Source organism: Trachemys scripta, chromosome 8 (assembly GCF_013100865.1).
Source record: "Trachemys scripta elegans isolate TJP31775 chromosome 8, CAS_Tse_1.0, whole genome shotgun sequence".
NCBI classification, from domain to species: domain Eukaryota; kingdom Metazoa; phylum Chordata; order Testudines; family Emydidae; genus Trachemys; species Trachemys scripta.
This window is the reverse complement of record NC_048305.1, coordinates 74,720,250-74,736,088: the sequence shown is the minus strand read 5'-3', so window position 1 is coordinate 74,736,088 and position 15,839 is coordinate 74,720,250. Positions and strand designations below refer to the sequence as shown.

The following is a 15,839-nucleotide window of genomic DNA, read 5'->3' as shown; positions in this document are numbered from 1 at the left end:
CCGGGAGCGCGGGGCCGGTCCGGGCCCGCGGAGCCGGGTCGGGGAGCCGGGTCGGGCCCGCGGAGCCGGGGTCGGGGGGTGCGCCGGGCTGGGAGCCCGGGTCGGGGGGCCGGGGGGCGGGGGGGTGGTCGGTCGGGGCCGGCACCCCAGGGCCCGAGCCGACTCAGGCTGGAGCCGCGGGGGGACCAGCCTGGGCCGCGCCTCCTCCCCCCGCCCCCCTTACCTGCTTCAGGCTTCCCGCGAATTAAATGTTCGCGGGAAGCAGGGGAGGGGGCGGAGTTGGGGCGTGGGCGTGGGCGGGGCTGGGGGCGTGGGCGGGGCCCCGGGGAGTGTCCTCCATTTGGAGGCACAAAATATGGTAACCCTACTGCTGGCCCCTCCCTGTGGCCCCTGGGAGGGGTGGATCTGTGTCTACGCATGCTGCTCGCTCCCGCCCCAAGGGCCCCTGCAGCCAATAGGAAGCTGCAGGGGCAGTGCCTGGGGATAGCAGCGCGCAGAGGCCCCCCGGCCCGCCCTGCCTAGGAGCTCCAGGTAAGTGCAGCAGCCCCAGCCCCTCCCAGAGCCTGCATCCCCACCCCTTTCCCGCATCCCCCCCCCCTCCAGCCTCAAACCTCCCTCCCAGAGTCTGCACCCCCTCCGCCAAACTCCCTCCCAGAGCCTGCACCTCCTCCCCCTTCCCACACACTCCCTCTTTCCCCCAAACTCCCTCCCGGAGCCTGCAGCCCTTTCCCACACCCCCCATCCCGCTCCCAAACTCCCTCCCAGAGCCTTAGGCAGGTGGCGGGCGGAGTTTGGGGGGGCGGGCTCTAGGCATTCTGGGCACCACCAAAATTTCTACAAACCTGCTGCCCCTGGTCAAAGGTAGGTGTTTAAGATAGGAAGGAGGATTAAAGCATGCTTGTCGGGGGAGGGAAAGGAAGAGGTTAGAGGGAGGTTGATCATAGTTCACCATTTAGAACCCATGATGTTTCTGTTAGTGGCAAAACAAGTCCTGTCTCCCAGGGCCGCCCAGAGGATTCAGGGGGCCTGGGCGCCAAATTGCCACCGAAGACCCGGCACTTCGGCGGTGGGTCCCGGGGCGGAAGGACCCCCCGCCGCCGAATTGCCGTCGAAGACCCGGAGCAGAAGTAGTTCCGGGGGCCTGGGCCCCGCGAGAGTTTTCCGGGGCCCCCGGAGTGAGTAAAGGACCCCACTCCAGGGGCCCTGAAAACTTCTCATGGGGGCCCCTGCGGGTCCCGGGGCCTGGGGCAAATTGCCCCACTTGCCCCCCCCCCACCCCCGGGCGGCCTTGTCTTCAATTACATTAAGGGATGTTATAAAGAGAAAGGTGATCAATTGATCTCCATGTCCACTGAAGGTAGGACANCCCCCCCCCCCCCCGGGCGGCCCTGCTGTCTCCCCTAGCATTTGGTCCTTATGGCTCTGCATCTCTGATCCGTGCGCAGTGAAACAGAATAGATTCCCAGATAAAACACTCCTTTAGCTTTAACTCTTTGGGCCACATTTTCAAAAGCAATTTCTAGACCAAACAGCCTGTACACTCTCTTTGCTCTGAAGAGGAAAAAAAATCTCACTCCAAGAGCAACACTTCCTGCTTATTTACTGTTGTCTTTTCCTGTTCTTTCCCTCCCACTCTACCGAACTTGGTATGTTGTCATTTTTGTTGCATTATTTGCAACTTGCAATCTGCCCCCAAATGATCATTATCACAATTTCTTTTGGTAATCACTAGTCTAGATAACTCTACTGTTTTCCCTTCATACAGAGGACAGTTGATATCTTTATTATAAAAATTAAAACAGAAAAATTACATATTTTTCAGAACTGCTTCTATTACTGGGGATTTGCAGCTTGGCTTGCTTATTACATCAATCATCCTCTTTATACACCTCCTTGTAAGTAGCAAAATGGCCCTCAGAATGATTTGAACCTTTACCTGGGTATATTTGAGTGCTAACTATCCACTTTTAAACATTTTGTTTTCTAGCCTATGGACAAAAACAGATAAATTTTGCTGTGATCATGTTTCTGGTAGGTCTTTTACTTTTTTATTAAAGACTCTCCTTTATTATTTATTAGTTTCGGAGTGGGGGGAGGGGACTGTCAATGATTTATTACTGGAAAGCTCAGGACATAGAACTAAGATTGATCAGTTTAAGATAGAAAGAAAACGGTCTGTTTTGACCAGAACCTGGACTTCAGGGAAAGTTTTGGCTGAGTAAGAATTTCAAGATTGGGCTGTTTAATCTGCAGAAATTAGATAAGAATTTGCGTGTGGAGACTCTCACTCAGCCACATTCATCACAGTGCTCCCGGTGCTACCAGAGTCTAGCACTGTGTTAAAATGTGTTCAGTTTATCAGGGGTTGAAACTATCAAGTAGGTCATAAGAAGCCAACAGCTGGCCTACTACAGAATCATGAAAGTGTTAATATTCAGGGCCAGGGTTTCATCTTGCTGACTTTCCATATATTCTGACAGAATACCTCTGGAAATAGAATCCTGAAAGTGTCCTTTCACTCACCTCTCCAGGACTATTTTATTTCCTTGCTATACTAACGTTGCTTCTCTTAGGAAGTATTCATTCTCTCTAGTGCAGATGTAACCTGTCTCTGCATTAAGAGAAGAAAAAGAATTACTATAGTGTCAATGATTGGTGGATCTCATAGCACTTTTCAAATGTGAAATTTTCTGTGAAATAGACGATGGTGGATAATTTGAGCCACAGAGGTTAAAGTGACTTTCCCTAGGTCAGACAGCACACGTGCAGAGCTGGGAATAAAACTCAGGAGCTCTGATTACCAGTTCTCTGCTCTATTCTGGCCACAATCGTATATACAGACCATTTCAATCTATTTTCTACCTAACTAGTGGTGTAAAGCATTGCCTAACAGCAGGTGGAAAAGTTGGTTAATGGAACTTTGTGAATCACATCACGTCCTTGCCATAAGAAGTAGAAGTCGTTATGGACCAGCATATCAGTATTTATGGAGCTGCACAAATATGCCTTGGGATTGTTGAGAAATCCAAACTGCCCGATTAATTTTTTTTAAACAAATCAGCCCAGTCAAAAGGTAAAGGAAACACACGCTGGATCCACTTCATTCAGGGGTTATAGTGTTAGGGTCTGGCTGGGAGAATAGCTGGAGTGCATTGTACCTTCTTGGGACTTGGTCAACACTTGCTAGTTGGCAATCTGACAAACGCAAAGCAGAGTGTAATATGGCCTCTTGTGTATGGAATGATGAGTAGAACAGTTGTCTCTTTACTGTCAATCAGAAATCTTGTTTTGAGCTTTATTAAGATCTAAACACTTTTTTAATTCTGTGGTGTTTAGTCTATTTTTCAATGGGGGGTTGGGGCCCTTTAAAAATATTTGTCTAGGAACTAGCATTGGGAAGACGAATGATAAATGGAAGGGAAGCATTTTCCTTTACTGTATTGTATGCTGCTTCTTCCAGATATGTGAAGCTGGAAATTTTTCTATCCACGTTGCACTCAGTGACCTAAGAAGAGATGGTAAAAGTTTGTTCTCTACCTTTGTGCAGTTAAGTTAGTGCTTCTGCAGTGATCTACACTGATGAACGGCCTGATCCTGCAAGGTGCAGAGAGCCTCCTGTGAGGGGCTAATCACCCTCAGCTGGCCTCAGTGGGAGTTGCGGGTACTCAGCACCTCATAGGATTAGACTCTAAAGGAAGTTTGGGTATGTAAGGAAAGCGCTTAGAGCCAGATTGTGCTATTAGGGCATAGGCCTGTATTAGCTGCACGGATGGTTCAAAGTGGGAGGTGGGCATGATATTGGGGTTGGCTAGTTCTCCAGGGGATGCTAGCAGGAGTTGTGCTGTGGAGAGTGCAAGGTCCAATAATGTGCCTGGCTCCTGCCCAGGGCACAAGCTGTGTGTGTGCTTGGAAGTTAAGGGGCGTGATGGCTCCCTTGTGCTTTGCCCCCTCTTTGTAGGAGGGCTGCCTAGACTTTGGCTCATAATATTTGCTAACTGCATCCACAATTTTGTGACAATGTAATCTGTAGAAATACCATTCATTTCTGAGGTCTAGGAAATGGTGCAGATACTTCCTATGGGAATGACTTAGTGCTGCCCAGTCAGCATTGCCAATGATCTTTCCCAAAGATGCTTCTAGGGATGCTACTGCCAAATACTGTGTGCAAGCCTTAATGATGCCTATAGCACTTCCCCACAGGCACCCTAAGCCTTCCTCTGGACTCAGTCGAGTCCTTGTTTTCCCAAGTCTATCTTGCCCATCTCTTCAATAGGCAGATTTGGATTGTCTTTATAGCAAACTACATGGTACATAGGAGTGTCAGTTTTCGGTGATTTTTTTTTTTTTTTTTTTTTGTGTGTGGTTCTTTTAATCTGTAGGATCCAAGATCCGTAAGATCCCTTATCCAACAAAGAATCCTTTCACGTGGCTGTTTTTCTTTGTAACCTGTCCTAACTATACATATGAGGTATGTATTTTCATCAGTAAACCACACTAAGATTTAAGTTTTGCAGGTTACATCTCAATTTATACTGTATTATTAAAGCAAACATGTAACTTAAACCTAGAAACTTAAAATAAAAAAAAATGCAAGCCCACTTCATATTGCCAAACTCTAGGTTCAATCTTTCAAACAGTTATCCCATGACAGACATCCTAATGTACCTTTAAGTGAAATTTACTTCTGTGCAGAAAGACTGCATGAAGCCTATGCACCCTTCAGACTCTCAAAATTAAGATCTAAATGGGATGTGAGTGGTGCATAGACCTTGTACAGGTCCAGTGCACAGGGGTGAGTGTCAGGCTGTGTGTCCTCAATCCACGCAGCCCTGCTGAAATCAGACTTATACAAAATCTTGATTTCAGGGGAGTTTCACTGGTGTAAACGAGAACATTATTTGCTCCCTGGGCTGCAGAATGTCACCATTACAGGCACTGATTTAGGAACAACTACAAAATAGGTGGAGAGAGGAAACTTATGTCCAAAACAACACACACAATAACCATGATGAAAAATGGGGTGCTTTTGTTTGGAATTAACAGGATATTAACAGGATTGATACCAGAAATAGCTTTGGGTAACCTTGGATGTATTGTTTACCTACATTAGGGAGGCATATTTTGATAATAGAGGTATAAATGTAAATGCGATTATCAGAAATATTTTGAATTTCCTTGGCCATAACAGGTGGGGGCATGGATCAGCTTCACCATCATGACTCAGTGCGTCCCGGGTGAGTAAGGTTTCGTCTTTCTCCCAACTAGGTGATTTGTTCTCAGGACAAGAGAATGTTTCACTAGCATTGATATTGTTTCTTTTTTTATATATCTTTTTATAGTGGGATTGTTCACATTTCTTTGCTTCATTCAGATGACAGTTTGGGCAAAGGATAAACACTACACCTACGTACGAGAATTCAAGGATTATCCAAGTCTTAGGATGCCAATTATTCCTTTCTTACTGTAAGAAAAAAGAACTGCTTGAATACCTGAGTGGAACTACAGGAGGACAAAGCTGATGGGCTCTTTTTATTGAGAAACCTGCTGGCAAATGAGAGAATTCATTTAGATAACTAAACCAGGGTGGTTCTGCTGCATGGAATCTCCATTGCTGTGGGAAATTCTGTACAATTGGAAGCTACATCTCCCTAATATTTCTAAATTTTCAGAAAGTCATATTGGTTGCCATGACTTTATTGCTTCATTGGCAGCCAAGGGCCTTTAAGGCTCACTATTGGCTTAGATCCTTTCAAATAGTGACAGTTGTAGCTTCCTGTACTGGCCTGGTTGGTTTTGTGGATCACAATGAAGCCTTGCCACCGGGAAGCTCCAACTTGTGGAACAGAATTCCACAGAAGTGCTGATTGACCACATTGATTTCTGGAATCATCATCAGGTCAGCTGATTCAAAGGTAGATGTGTGTGCTGCCTTCCCTTGCTGGAGAGAAAGTGCAATGGGGACAGGTGCTTCATGGGGAAATGAAGAAGTTACAAAGGAGGGAAATAGGAGTACTCAGAATAAAGAAGTGAGCAATAGCTCAGATGCCTGAGTTGGCCCGAACACACACTTTGACAAGTCAACCTTAAATCACAAGTCACAGAATAGAACATCCCCTGTTAGGAAAACTGCTTTGTCAATAAATTGCTCACCAGCTAGCTGACTGGATTTTGAAGATGTAGTATCTTCTGTAGCTGTGATGTTTGGCCTGTTTTCATAAAACAAGTCATTACGATACCAAAAAGAACTTTTACTTAGAGGTTTTATGTTAGTGTTTTCTGAAGAGTTTTTAATGTACTTTGTAAACAAATGCACTAACCTACAGTCCTCAAAATGATACTTCTGTCCCTGTTTGCAAAGCAGGGAGAAAGAATCAGTTACATAGTGAACTTTCTATGTTTTGTTTTCCACAAGGTGTTCAGTTTAACTTGGAAGTTTTTCTATAAATCTATTCAAGAAACTACTGCAAAACCTGTCTTAATGACTTTTTTTAAGAACCTATTTTAGAATGTATCTACAAAGAGAAAACATACATAATGTTTTTTCATGATGATTTATTTACCTAGAAATGACTTATAGAAAGATTTTTGCAACTATTTGTAAAGATAAAATATGCAATAAATTCAAGCCTACATTTTGAACTCTGTCAAAATAATTATGGCAACAAAAGATGATGTATTATAGCTGGTTGCAGAAGTTTCATAGTTTATATATAAATATAAAGCAAAATGGTCTTGTGTCAAATAAAAAGTTACATCCACTGGGTAAAAAACAAAAACAAAATCCAAGTTCACTATTACATAGCAAATTCTACCATTGGATGAATGGCTTAGAAGCATGTAATGATTAGTGCTATGAGTAATCAAAGCAATAAATCATTATGAATGATTTTGCATTCTGCTATTCTCCGGTAGTTTGACTGGGAAACAGAAAGAGAGCTAGAGGCAAAACTGGTGTCAGGGGTGAACTTCAAAAATGTTTGATGGTTCAAGTCATATAATCCTCCAAAAATGATGGGGTCCTGTCTGCCACAGTTCCTCATTTCTCATTGACTTCAGAGGGGACTGCACATAGACTGAAATTCCCCTGTCTACAGGTGGCCAGCCAAAGGCCTGGGCTACACTTAGATCCCTGCTTGAGCCCTGAAGGCGCTGCACAGAGGGAAAATTTAACTTCAGCTGGCAACAGTATCACGTCCTAGATGTTAGCCTAGATCACCAAGAGATGAGAATTGCTCATGTGAGATTGCCAATACTTCCTACTTTGGGCCAGATCAGAAATAATGAATATTGCACACAGACTTTAAAACAAACAAACACAATAACACTACCTTTTTGGTAGTTTCACCTCAGTTCCTGGAACGAGGAAACGAAGGGCCATGTATTTACTTTCATTACCAAACGTCACCAAGCTTTTTCAAATATAAAAGGGTTCTGCTGGGGTGTGAGATTTGGGTTGATTCTCCCATTCCTAATGATTCTCTGGAGCTCTAATGGAATTGCCTGACATTACAATGAGGCAACCTCTGAGCAGGAGTATTGTCTGTCAGCACTGATGTCCTGGCCTGACACAGTCCTTTGCGTTTAAGAAGGTGGGTTCCCATTTCTGAGGTGGCAGTGCTCTCTGGTTTTGGATCTGCAGTGGGAAGCTGTGCAATGCTACTGCTAGCAATTAATTTGGAAGGTTTTTTTTTTAAAAAACTACCATATTAAAGGTCCAGCATAGAAAAACTGTCTTTAATGCTTTCTTATGTGTTAGCAAGGAAGAAAGAGTTCTCTCTTCGCAGCATATAATGATCCTTGTGTGACAGGAGGATTCTATTATAAACCAAGCATCTTCCACTCCTTTGACCCTTTCAATGGGTACCTCATGTCTCTCTCTAGCCAAGGCAGAAGAAGTTTTTTGTTGCTAGATAGTTGTGAACACAGTACTCAGAAAGGTACAAAGCTTTATTTGAATACTGCCCTGAGCAGTTTCTTCACTCTCCATACAGCTGTGATATGGCACACCTGTGAGCTAACACGCTCTCAGTGTTAGCAGCTGCAGGGGAGTTCTATGCAGCTGCTTATCGAGGAAAAGCTGGGGACACCTTCACCTCCCGACTGGCTCCAGCTGCACGAGGGTGTAAAGGAATTTCCTCATCCTCCATCTGTTGCTTAGCAAAGTTCACAAATACCTGCGAGAGGAGAACAGATCAATATAACCAGCCTCGCCGGAGGCCAGGCAGTTGAACTACTCTTGCCACTTGCATCACATCAGCTTCTCTGTAGGTAAGAAGTGTGAAGCAGAACCCAGAAGTATGTGCAGAAATGAAAACTGCCCATCAGCAGAATTCACACATTTTTCTTTATCCTGTACTGAACACATGTACAAATCCACCTTTTACGGCAGCTGAGGTAGGGGGCAAGGTGCATAGAACATGTACCACACTGGTGGGCAAGGGAGAAGATGTAGTATCCTAGAAGCACTGTGCAGAGGTCACAGGTGTGCGGGGAATATACCCGCTGGCAGTCCCCATGACAGCTGCATAGCAGGTGTCATCTGCACAGACCCACGGCGGCCAGCTGGGTGTGATGCTCTCTAATGACAGTGTGTGCTGCCAACAGCACTGGCCCGTGTTGCTGGCTTTTAGTATAGAAGTGCTCCTGTATGGAAATCAGTGGCTTCTGAGGAGAAGGGCTAGGTAGGCAATTAGTTGATTGGGTATTGCAGGGCCTCTGGGGACACAAGGCAGTCAAAATCTCATTAAAATTAAATGGAAGAAAACTAATCGGCTATTTCAAATTCAGCAAGTCTCATTCTGAATAGCAGAATCTGGGCTGATCTGCTCACTACCACTCCTATTTCTGTACTGAGAATCCAAGGGGGGTCCTAACAGAACAGGTCGTGTGCACTCCTGCCTCTGGGATCAGTTGTCACTGTAGCTTCACAGGGTATCAGGGTATGCACAGGTCTGATCCTGCACTTTTACCTGAGGGCACTGAGAGTTTTGTCTGAGTTAGGGATGTAAGGTAAAGCCCTTCAAAAGTTGGTTTGACAGACAGTCAAGACAGTTATAGACCCTAACTTATTCTGGGTTTTGCCAGATCCCCATGGCATTTCTTCTCCCTTGCTAGCCAGATTTTCTCATGGATGACTTTACTGCTTTCTTACTCACCTGATCCAAAGTTGTTTGTGAGACTGAATATTCTTCGATATTCAGGTTTTCTTTGTTGGAGATAAGTAACCGAAATATCCTGGCCAGGGAGGAGGAGCAAATCTGGTACTGCAGCATGTTATAGTGTTTCTCTCTTTGTAAACTGCCTGGGAAGTTGACTTGTATGAAATGCTCAGCTGGGCTTGGATCTGGACACAGCCCAGGTTTAGGTGCTTTAATTTTCATGGTGACAATATATCCATCTCCAAATCTGAGAAACACACATGGGTTTGGTTGTTTTATGAAGACATGGTTTTACTATTCAATTGGGGGAAATCAGTTCTCAACAGGTAGCTATACATTCAGAAATGCAGAGGTGACACGTGGGGGCCATGCAGGGTCATGTGCCCCCCAGATTTCTGCCAGGGTGGGAGTTGGGCTGAGTGCCACTGAGGGGGACATGCCTGGGAAGGGCATTGGCACCTAGCGCTCCTACTGAGCTCCACTCGGAGGCACCCGGAGCAGGGAAGACAGACAGGGCTGGCAGCGCAGCTCCACCAGAGGCGATGCAGGGAAGCCCTTTGAGTCCCGTTCCTTCCTCACCCACAGCTGCAGTTACCTGCTCAGCAGCAGGCGTCCAGAACCTTCTCCGGTCCATGCCGCACCCACAGCAGGGAGGTGATGGGAGAAATAAGTGGGGAAGGAGCTGGGGGGGGGCGGAAGGCAATGCTGGCTTGGAGCAGGTGTGGGAGGCGCAGGGGGAGTGGGAAAGGGCCTTGAGGCGATGCATGGGGCAGTCACATGCTGCCCGCCTCCCACCCTGGACCTTTAAATTGTGTCTGCCCACCATCAAGAGTTACAGGTCATCTCTGCAGAAATGCATGAAATGGAATACCTAGAGCTAGCTCTATTGAACTGTTTTGGGATGCTGAAGAATCCAGGTGTATTCTGAAGAATTGGTCTGTAATATACTCAGGTGATTTGAGGATCAAGGGGCCTAACTTAATAGTCTTACATATTAAAGGGTTGCACTCATAAGGTGGGCAGTGTGTTATTTTTAAATGAACACAGGTCTAGCGCCTATGTTACGTAACACCTGGCTGGCTGCATAATCACAGATTATTTGAAACTTGTACTCTGCATGAAGTACAGGCTGTGGTGTATCTTGAGTGTCCCCATAATCACCAGACAATTCTTTAACAACACGGGATACAAACATTCAATTTACCTGTATTTTAAATGTTGAATAGTGCCCAGGCATTTGAAGGTCCCCTTCACCATTATGGCTAGACGAGTGCAGAGAGCTTCACATTCTTCCATGCTGATAAACCAGAGAACACAACACAGGTTCAGGATTAGAGCAGGATTTCCGCCCTTCTTTGACTCCAGTGCTGAATGTAGGAAGCAAGGTTTGCATTACCTGTGTGAGGTCAGAACTACAGCTCGCCCTTCTCGGATCACACTGACAATAGAGTTCCATAAGAAGCGTCGGGACTGAGGGTCCATCCCTGTAGTGGGTTCATCCTGAAGGGACAATATTAATTACAGTCAAAGATTTTAATAAAACACATGTCCAAGGCTGTTAGTTTGAGATTCCTTAAAACTGAATTTGTTTTGTCTTTTTAATAGTAAAATGCAGCTAGGAATACAGTGCGCCCAGTGTGGGGCACAGCTTTCGGAAAGAACATTGCACCCAGCAGAGCATGTTACAGTGGACAGTGCATACCATGACACCAGTGGTTCAAAATCAGCCAGTACAGAGCCTTACATCTTGATCTCAGATGCATTTGTAATAGTTCCACCACCAAAGCATAAGCGCCAGTACAGTGGTAAGCAGAACAGAGCTTATCCAGAAGCCAGGCTGCAGAGTGTGTAAAGCGCAGTGTGACAGGGTGCTGGGCAAAGGGTTGCTGATTCAGCCCTCTGTCATGCCAGCTCCCATTTAGGGAAATAAATTAGAACTGGCTGGGGATAACTTGGCCCTAATTGGGGAAGCAGAGACAGCTGCCACCTAATTAGCCTGGCGCTGTACAAAAGCGTCAGGGGAAGGAAGCCAAAGGGGGAGCAGAAAGAAAGGGAAAAGGCAGGGAGTGGAAGCAGGGAGGTAGCACTTCCCTCCGACAGCGAAGGGTCAACTGTACATGGTGAAACCATGATGGTAACAAGCCTGTGAATAAACTGCACCTGTGGTTACTAACCCCCCGGGTTTCAGAGTGACTTTGTGGACCTAGCAGAGGCAGGAGCCAAAGGGGCCCTGTCGCGCTCTGTTGCACATGGGGGCTTGTCCGGGATTCCGTGCCAGTGCAAGTGTTTGGCAGCCCGGAGATGGAGGAGACCCTGCAATGGCTGGTCAAGCAGCAGGTGGTGGTGGTGCAGAAGGCAATGCAGAGTATTGAGCAAGCCCACCAGCTGGAGAGACCGGCCTTGTTCACTTGGCAGGCAGAACAGCAAAAGAGCCTGCAGGACTTCATTCGGGGGCAGGCCGGCATCCAGGAGCAGCTCCTGCAGAAATTGGGGAGTCCCAAAGGAGGGGATGGCATTTGGGCACCAGGCTTAGGACTGTGTAAAATGGGCCCAACAGATGACCTGACACATTTGAGCAGGTAGCCAAAGGGGCTGGATGGGACAGGGCAACCTGGGCCCTGCGACTGGCTCCCTACCAAGCCAGCAAAGCCCAAGCGGCCTGCATGGCCCTAAGTGAAGAGCAAGCCAGGAATTATGAAGTGGTAAAGGCAGCCATCCTACATCAGGTGTGGCTATCCGTGGAGAAGTATCGCCAGAAATTCTGGTCAGCAAGGTGGACGTGGGGGTTGCAGCCCTGGGCATTTGCCCAAAAGTTAATGGACTAGGCCACCCCCTGGCTGAGGCAGACGCCCAGACAGTGGGGGAAATCATGAACACACAGTGCTGGGGCCGGGCCGGCGCTCCGCTCGGCCTGGACCAGTGGCCCAGCACTTGAAGGGGCTGGCAGCTCAGCTGAGGGAGGGGGGGCACCAGCTCAGCCTGCACTTGGGGGAGGGGGACTCGGTCCAGCGCTGGGGCCAGGCCAGCAGCTTGGCCCAATATGACTGAGTTTCCTCTGTTCACGGGGACCCTCAGGGCTCTTCCTGTTAAGGAGGGTTGGGGCGCCGGTGTGTGTGGGGTGGGGCCTTAGGAGGAAGGGACGGGGCCAGCCTCTCCAAAGCGGGGGATCACCCACTGCCCATGACTACCATGTAATTAGAGAGCACTCAATGCTCCCTTTTATCATGCAAACTGAAGTGTTACTATATGATCTAATAGCATACGTATTGCCAGTAATTGCATTTGAGTTAAATCGTTACTGTGAACATAAACAATTGGAAACTTAGGGCCTCCTGGCTCCTGCTTCTGTCCTGGTCTACCAACTACACAGAGACCTTGTGCTGGTCCAACGCCTTGTGCAGTTTATTTACAAATGGATTCCCTTCATAACATATACAGCTCCTGTATCAAGCAGGGGAGAGCAACTTGTCCCTTCCCTAGATGCCTGCTTCCTCTCTTTCCACTTCCTTCCTGTGTCTGTTTGTGGGCTCTGACTAATGACTTAATTAGCCTGTCTGCCCTGCCCTGCCCACAAATTAGGCACAACTCTACTTAATCAGCTCCAGTCTGCTTTGCTTGATTGGAGCTGCTGGGAACAGAGTGCTGACTCAACCTTTCTTGCCTGGCACACTGTCACATACTCTAACATTATAATTTAAGGAATAATTGACATGTTATTTGCATGTTTTATTCCAAAAATGCTGTTGATGGAAAAGACTAGCTATACTCCACCCACACTTTTGTTTTGCTGGGTACAGCTGATGGCCCTGTCAGTCAGGTATGGCCCATACACAGCTAGGTATGTTCTTCTGACCATAATGGTTGTTCTCTGGTTCATTCTCTATTAAAAAGCAGAGGTGGCTCTGAGACACAACCTGGATTTGTATGGGGAGGGAAAGGAATCCTATGAAGTGTTGAGCATCCCTGCCTCCCACTGAAATCAAACTATTGAGTGCGCCATTGGCTTGAGGGCACTCAGCACCTCGCTGGATCAGCCCCTTATTGCTAACGCACAGAATGCATTATCACAGAGCTACTTTCCTGTGACACTTACTAGCAGAACAAGAGGAGGGCAGCCTATCAGGGAAATGGCAGTGGAGAGTTTGCGCTTGTTACCACCACTGTATGTGCCTGCCAGCTGGTCTGCATACATCTGGAGATCCAGCTTCTGAATCCCCCAGTCAGCAACCTGTGAGGGAGAGAAGTCATTCTTCTTTCACACAGCAGATGGTGAACTGCATGCACAGCTGGTGACAGCTGCACACTTGCCATTGGTAGGCAGAGCCACAGCAAAACCTCATCTTTTAGCACATGTATTTCAGAACTAGAGTTAGGGTGAGTCCATCAGTGAGCACAACTGTTTGTGATGATGGGTGAAATTCTGCTTCTTCACAACATGCTAATGTTTTCCTTCAGAATCTGCTTTTCATTCCACAATTTTAGAACGCCTTAGTTAGGTTTCTGTTTTTAATCCCTCACTTTTGCAGGTTCAGTTCATTCCTCCAGGATGATTAGGTACCGGGATTTCTGGGGCAATCATGAACTTAGCTGTCCAAATGACATGAACTGCACCCAGAATTTCAAGGCACAGAAAGTCAAGCCAAATTTAAAATGATTGTCCTGGGTATTAGAGGGGCCCAATCAAACATCTAAAATATTTATCATAACCAAGAAAGATGATGAAGAAGAGACTGTTCGTACCCTCTCGATTTCCTCTGCAGGGACCCCTCGCAGGCGTGCATAGAGATGGAGGTGTTCCCGGCCTGTGAGGAGGTCATCAATAGCATCAAACTGTGGACAGTAGCCCATGTTTTGATGGACATTAGAGATGTGGGTCAATATACTGGAGAAAGAAGGAAAAAGCAAAGACTGTAGAAATGCTAATAGCTAGGTCTGGGATAGAGAAACAGACGTCCTTTCTACTGTGGGGGCAACATCGCCCTCATTAGTGAAACCAGCCTAAACATTAATTTCACAGTGTAAGACCTTGCTAAATGTTCAGCTGCAGAGCAGGTGCTCTACAGTACGATGGCTGGATTGTGGTGAATAAAGTCTAATCATCCCTACTAAGGGTGTAAAGCCATTTCCCCTCCCCTGTTTTTCTGCTGCAGTTAAATCATGTTGTATAAGTTGACTTAAAGGCAAGTAAAGTTAGCTACTATTCAAGCAGCCACTCAGCAAATTGTATTTTGCTAATGGTGTTTATTTCTAGATAACAAATCAGGCAGTTTAATCTCAGAGTGCAGCCTCCAGTGTCCGTAAGTAGGAAACACTGCTGACATTGCTTCTGAGTAGGGAGGTAATGGAGGGAGAAGTGAAATAAAAGATAATTTCTTGTGGCCTGAGTTACTGTCGGCCTCTGCCGTTTGTGAGTTACAGTCTGCAGTATGGGCCGAAGCATTAAACATCAAATATTCATAAAGAACTATGGCATTCCACGTGGAAAGAAAGATCTCTACAGCACAATGAAACATTCAAACTGCCAGATCATGAAATGTCCATTCACAGTGTCACCCTAATGCAATTTAAGCAACAGCTAGAAATCGCCAGAAATGGGCCCCAAGTCCCAACCCCCAGGTCTAAACACACCTAGACATTAGAGGGTGCCGACCCTTATCTGAATACCCCCATACCTAGGGGAGCTCAAAAACGGGTTGATTTTTGTTGCTTAGTCTCATTTCTAGCAATTAGAAGATTTGTGATTAATTAATGTAACACAAAATCAATCACACAACAAAAAACATTCAGTAAGTTCCTGTATCCGTTTTTGTTCATTTTTCAGTCTAAACCGCCCTAGGATCTTGCAAGCAGCTTGCAAGTCTCCACAGAGCAGAGCACAAGAAATTAGGAACGTCTCAAATACAGCAGCTTCATTTTGCTGAACTCTTAATTGCTCTGATTCAGGATGAAGCCCTCTATTTATCCACAGGATAGGTACAGCAAGGTCAATGGCAGTACGAACTTCTCCACACCCTCTGTATCTTCTGAGACTGTCAACACAGGTTGCCAGTGAGTGTCAGCTGTAGCAATGGCTTCTGTGATGTGGACTCATCAATTGGTAACTGGGCTCTTGTGGTGTTTTTAAAGAGCTTACCTGTTGCCAGCCACTACAGCATCTCCAGATGTCACGTCTGTATCCCCAGTCAGCATTTTGAAGGTTGTCGTCTTGCCAGCTCCATTCACTCCCAGGAGACCAAAGCACTAAATTATAAAATTGATCACATTCTTAAGTATTTCCACTTGAAAATCAATGGAATCATGAAATACGAATTGACCTACGAAGTGTGATCTAGAGCTATTGAACGACCCACCTCTCCCGGACGAACGCCAACACAGAGTCTGTCTACTGCTGGCCTGTGTCTACCTGCATAAATCTAAAATGAGAGAAGAAATAAAAATTCCTATTACAAGACATCTACAGCAGAGGGAATCCTTTGAACTTCACAGTTTACTAATGTTGGAGTTAGGGGACTGCAAATGCTTGACAAGAATAAAATATAATCTTAGAACAATTAAAAAAATGTGCAAACATTCCACTGAGTCAAACATTTGCCCTATTTAGGAATCATTTTACCCATTATCATCTTTATCTAACCTGCTAGTCCAGCTCTAGGCAGTATGGAGGTAGCTCCCAGAATCTTC

At 46.2% G+C, this 15,839-nt stretch overlaps 2 protein-coding genes across 6 annotated transcripts in view; one reads left to right on the top strand and one right to left on the bottom strand.

Annotated features, from left to right (window-relative positions):
- The window catches only part of LOC117881252 (very-long-chain enoyl-CoA reductase-like), a 66,001-nt gene extending 59,340 nt beyond the window's left edge, over positions 1–6,661 (top strand). The window contains exons 8-13 of one of the 5 annotated variants that reach the window (XM_034778247.1): positions 1,823–1,895; positions 1,988–2,031; positions 3,461–3,518; positions 4,380–4,468; positions 5,189–5,234; positions 5,340–6,661. In XM_034778247.1, coding sequence (XP_034634138.1) covers positions 1,823–1,895; positions 1,988–2,031; positions 3,461–3,518; positions 4,380–4,468; positions 5,189–5,234; positions 5,340–5,467 — 438 coding nt within the window. In that variant the 3' untranslated portion in view covers positions 5,468–6,661. The remainder of the gene's footprint in view (positions 1–1,822; positions 1,896–1,987; positions 2,032–3,460; positions 3,519–4,379; positions 4,469–5,188; positions 5,235–5,339) is intronic. The other 4 variants (XM_034778249.1, XM_034778248.1, XM_034778251.1 and 1 more) reach the window with 4 other exon arrangements.
- Positions 6,662–7,794: 1,133 nt separating this feature from the next.
- ABCA4 (ATP binding cassette subfamily A member 4) overlaps positions 7,795–15,839 on the bottom strand; it is a 115,782-nt gene continuing 107,737 nt past the window's right edge. Inside the window, exons 41-48 of the mRNA XM_034780078.1 lie at positions 15,509–15,571; positions 15,292–15,398; positions 13,899–14,040; positions 13,252–13,386; positions 10,555–10,658; positions 10,363–10,455; positions 9,156–9,405; positions 7,795–8,174 (exon numbers count right to left, since the gene is read on the bottom strand). Coding sequence (XP_034635969.1) covers positions 8,064–8,174; positions 9,156–9,405; positions 10,363–10,455; positions 10,555–10,658; positions 13,252–13,386; positions 13,899–14,040; positions 15,292–15,398; positions 15,509–15,571 — 1,005 coding nt within the window. The 3' untranslated portion in view covers positions 7,795–8,063. The remainder of the gene's footprint in view (positions 8,175–9,155; positions 9,406–10,362; positions 10,456–10,554; positions 10,659–13,251; positions 13,387–13,898; positions 14,041–15,291; positions 15,399–15,508; positions 15,572–15,839) is intronic.